Source organism: Aethalodelphis obliquidens, unplaced genomic scaffold, assembly GCF_003676395.1.
Source record: "Aethalodelphis obliquidens isolate GAN/ISIS:26980383/991018 unplaced genomic scaffold, ASM367639v1 scaffold1685, whole genome shotgun sequence".
In the NCBI taxonomy this organism is placed as follows: Eukaryota; Metazoa; Chordata; class Mammalia; order Artiodactyla; family Delphinidae; genus Aethalodelphis; species Aethalodelphis obliquidens.
The window spans coordinates 1-4,054 of record NW_020839596.1 but is presented as its reverse complement, the minus strand read 5'-3'; the positions used below and the strand labels follow the sequence as shown (position 1 = coordinate 4,054).

The following is a 4,054-nucleotide window of genomic DNA, read 5'->3' as shown; positions in this document are numbered from 1 at the left end:
GGAGTATAAGTTGATAGAATATTTTTGGAGGTTGATCAGGCAGATTAGATTGTTTGAAAAACTTTCAATATTTTAAGTTTGCATCTCTTTCATTCCAGAAATTCTATGTCTAGAAATTTATATATAGCTATACACATGTATAAAGAGGTTCACATTGCAGCCTATCTGTAACAGAGGACACAAACAAAAACAAACAAAATGCCCCCAAACTGAAAACAACCAAAAGTCCATCAATATTGGACTGGCCATGTAAGTTATGTAATGTGACGCAGCTATTAAAGAGAATGGAATGGATGTATGCAAAAATTGACTGGGAGAATCACTATCCAAGACAGATGGTAGACCATGTATAGTACGCTGCTCTTGTATAAAATACAGGATCTCCATTAGGTAGAAATACTTACATACAAGATACAACAAGTGTGAATGTAAGCACTTGGGAAATATCTGAAAGAACCACACAAGATACTGGGAGAGTGGGACAACTTTCCATGTCCCATATGATTGGAATTCTGAAGGGTACACACACGAACTAATGGACCTCTGCTACCATCTTCCGGCTAAGGAGGGAATTGCAGGCGTCAGACTCCTCTTTACCAATGAAGCGTCTCCGTCGGCCGGTGTGAGGACGTCATCTGGACTGGCGGTGGCGCATGCGCAGTAGAAGATGGTCAGCGAGCTGCGTGGGCTTGTGCCCAGGCGCTTGTGTTTCGCGACCTTGTGCTGGCACCGGGGGCGCCGGGTTGGCGACTTTGGCACTCCTGGCGTTGGGTGGGCGGCATCGTGTCCGTGGGCGCTGGGGTCAGCGTCGCGGCTTTTCCGGACGTTCGTCGGCCAGGAGGAAGGGCAGAAAGCACATCCCGGAAAGGTAATACGCCTTGGCCCCTGGGCGTTGCCGTTGGAGCTCAGAACCCTTGGGTCTGGGCTTCGTCTCTTGTGCTGTCTCCTGTGACTGTTGATCCCGCGCGCTGCCCCGTCCGCGCTGTGGTAGGGGGTACTGGTCGTCTCACGGATCAGTTCCCAGTAGGTGAAAGGGACAGTGTGTGATGTTCTGATTTCCCCCCATCGTTTTAAATGGGATGCTCTGGCCATTGCTCCTCGGGTAAAATGCAGAGGGACTGCCTTTTAAGATGGGACTGTCAGTGTTGGGGACCCTCCTTAATTACCAGGATGGAATCCCCTTCAATTCCTCAAGCTGTGTTGTTTTGGCACAGAAAATGTGATTAAGAGGAACTGGAACTAAGTTTGAGTGAAAAAAATGCACCGGTACCGCCGAATTTTCCATCGAACAGTTGATTTGTGTTGCCCCTCGGAATTATAAAGGGCGTACTGTTGCTTCCTAACCGGTGTCATTTGAGAGATCTACCTCTGTACGTTCAAATGATTAATTTTGAGACTTTGCGCACGTGTGCGGTAAACGCTTTAATTCCCTAAGATCTTCCTTTCCTCCATCTCATACCCCATTAACCCGCTTCAGTTTATCTCCTGAATTTCTTCTGAATCTGTCAACTCTTCCTCAACATCCTAATACTGAACTTGCCTGTCTGTTGCAATTAGGTCCTAAGTAGTGTCCATATATCTTGTTTCCTTCCAATCCATTCTTCACAAAAGAAACCGTAAAAACAAGTTGGAACATTGCTCATAAACATCGCTCAAAAACATTGTTTTGAGAATAGAAAACAAACCGTTGGCCTTTAAGACTGTGCGTGGTCTAGAATCCTCTCTGCTTCTATGACCCCACCTTGTGCCACTTTTGCCCTCACTTTTTATGCTTCAGATTCACTGAATTAACCTTAGTTTAACTCATCTTACAGAAGTCAGTTCAGATATTATTTTTCACTGTGATTCCTAGCATTAAGGAATTTTATTATCAGGTTTTGTATGAGGACTGAAAATAAACTGTGAAGTGGAAGAATTGAGTTTAAACTATTTCAGTCAACACGCAGGTATTAATGATACCTTAGTAGTCAGCACCGGGCTAGGTTTTATCAGGGATACAGAAGTTCTGGCCAGCTCTGGTTTTAGATATCCCTTATTTGTGGAGACCTTTGCATTGTTTTGTTACCTTTTATCTGTTTTCAAGATGGGACAACAGGAACAAGGGAAGTATAGGTTATTACTAGGTGGGGTTGAATAAGTGGAGCAGCAAAATGCAAAGCAGAAAGAAGAGGGACCTACCCTACAGGGATATGATTTCCATTTTCAAGGCACATCCATCCTATGCAGGGAGACAGCCTAACGTAAAATTTGCCTAACAAAAAATATATTAACAGGTGGGAAGACTATCTCCCAGTTGAACAGCCGATGCCTGGGACTCGTTTCCTTGCTTTCAAAGTTCCTTTAAAAAAGGTAAGCAAAAGTTAATACCGTATTCTTCCAGAAATCTGAATTCACCATATAGAGACCTGGCTCTCAACCCTGTCATACTCCATTTTCCCTTTTTGTAGCAAATACTTTTTAATACCTCCTTTACTATCCAGAAATGGAATTCATAGATGAATACAACCTACTTTTGTACTTAATTAAAAAACAACAACAACAATGTACTGCCCTAACTATAAATAAAGAATAAAGTAATTTATAAGAAAGTAATATGTATCTCAGTATGTAAATGTTTGGGGATGACTATACTAGAAATAAAGAAATAGTCAGTTACTTGTACCATGAATGCAATAAACTATAGATTTTGAATGATAATGATGTGTCAGTGTTGGTTCATGAATTCTAACAAATGAAGCACACTGGTGTGGCATGTTGATCATGGGGAAGGCTGTGTGGGATGAAGGAGAGAGGGTATAAGTGGGAACTGTGAACTTTTTGCTCACTTTTGCTGTGAATCTCAAACTGCTCTAAAACTAGTCTATTAATTTAAAAAAAAGTGTGTGTTGCTGACACTTGAATAACCAAACAGATCCATCGAACAGAGTACATAAATAAGCCAAATACATAAAAGAATATTTAGCAGTGAAAACCATCCTTCATATATGTAGATATTCAAGACGTATTTATTTTTGTGTCTATTTTCAGGCACTCTGCTTGGAGCTGGCAGTACAGTGGTAGGCAAAATTGATGTGGTCCCTGCCTTCTGGGAGTTTACAGTCTGGTTAGGAGACCAACATGAAATAAACAAACATAGAAATAAATGTATAGAAGTGAGCTTATTTTCTTCCTTCTAATCTCTCTGGAAGAAAGGATCATAATATCGCTTGTAAATTCCAGAGGAAGAAACTTTACTTTGAATCTCATATGTTAGCATCACAGGGTTTGTATAAATGGATAAGATAATAAAGGATTTTAAACACATGTGCTTTCTTATTTTATTCTTTCTGACACAGTTTTGAAAAGAATCTTGCTCCAGAAGAATGATTTTCCCTCTTGGACCTTTTTTAACAAACTCCAAGAACAGAATGAAGAACTTGGGCTGATTATTGACTTAACATATACTCGCCGCTTTCATAAGCCAGAGGTAAATGGAACCCGTAATTGAAAATGACCTTCTTTCTGATACTGTAATAATTGAGAATAATTCAGTAGTTATCATCTTATGCTAAGGTGAATCCTGGCCTTCTTTCATGGGTTCAAAAAGGGAAGCTAGTGGTTTCCATAAATACAGATTTGTAATTGCTGTTTCAAAATGAGATTAAAGATATGAATTGAACTATAGTATTTGGCAGTAGGCTCTAGATATGCTTAAGAAATTCTATAAGCTTCCATGTTCTATATTTTGAAATTGAAATAAACTTTTAGGTAGAATAGTAGTAGCCTAAAAGGAAAGAAAGGTATGTCCATTATGTCTTTAGCACTTATTTTAAGCAGTTGCCTGAGCGTGTTTAAGCATCACTGTAAAAGACAATTGTTCTCTAATTTTTATGCTTCCTTTTCCTAATGCCTTCTGATATAGTACAGAAACCCATATATTCTCTTGGCCCATGTAGGACATACCAGTGCAAAAGAATTATCCTTCTTCTGACCTGTTCCATGGCCTTGGGAGACAGTAACACCTAATATTTGTTAAGATTTGTATAGCAGTTTGCCATTTAGAAAGTTCTTTCAT

General features: G+C 40.0%; 1 protein-coding gene across 2 annotated transcripts; it reads left to right on the top strand.

Annotated features, from left to right (window-relative positions):
- Nucleotides 1–396: 396 nt before the first annotated feature.
- LOC113617071 (RNA/RNP complex-1-interacting phosphatase-like) lies at nucleotides 397–3,502 on the top strand. Of its 2 annotated transcripts, none has more exons than XM_027100387.1 (3): nucleotides 397–868; nucleotides 2,274–2,349; nucleotides 3,028–3,283. In XM_027100387.1, exons 1-3 carry the CDS (start codon nucleotides 654–656, stop codon nucleotides 3,058–3,060), a joined length of 324 nt encoding a protein of 107 aa, XP_026956188.1. In that variant the 5' UTR covers nucleotides 397–653; the 3' UTR covers nucleotides 3,061–3,283. The 2 variants fall into 2 exon arrangements, with proteins under 2 accessions (XP_026956188.1, XP_026956189.1); XM_027100388.1 differs by lacking the exon at nucleotides 3,028–3,283 and adding an exon at nucleotides 3,336–3,502 and having other exon boundaries at nucleotides 405–868.
- The last annotated feature ends 552 nt before the right edge of the window (nucleotides 3,503–4,054 follow it).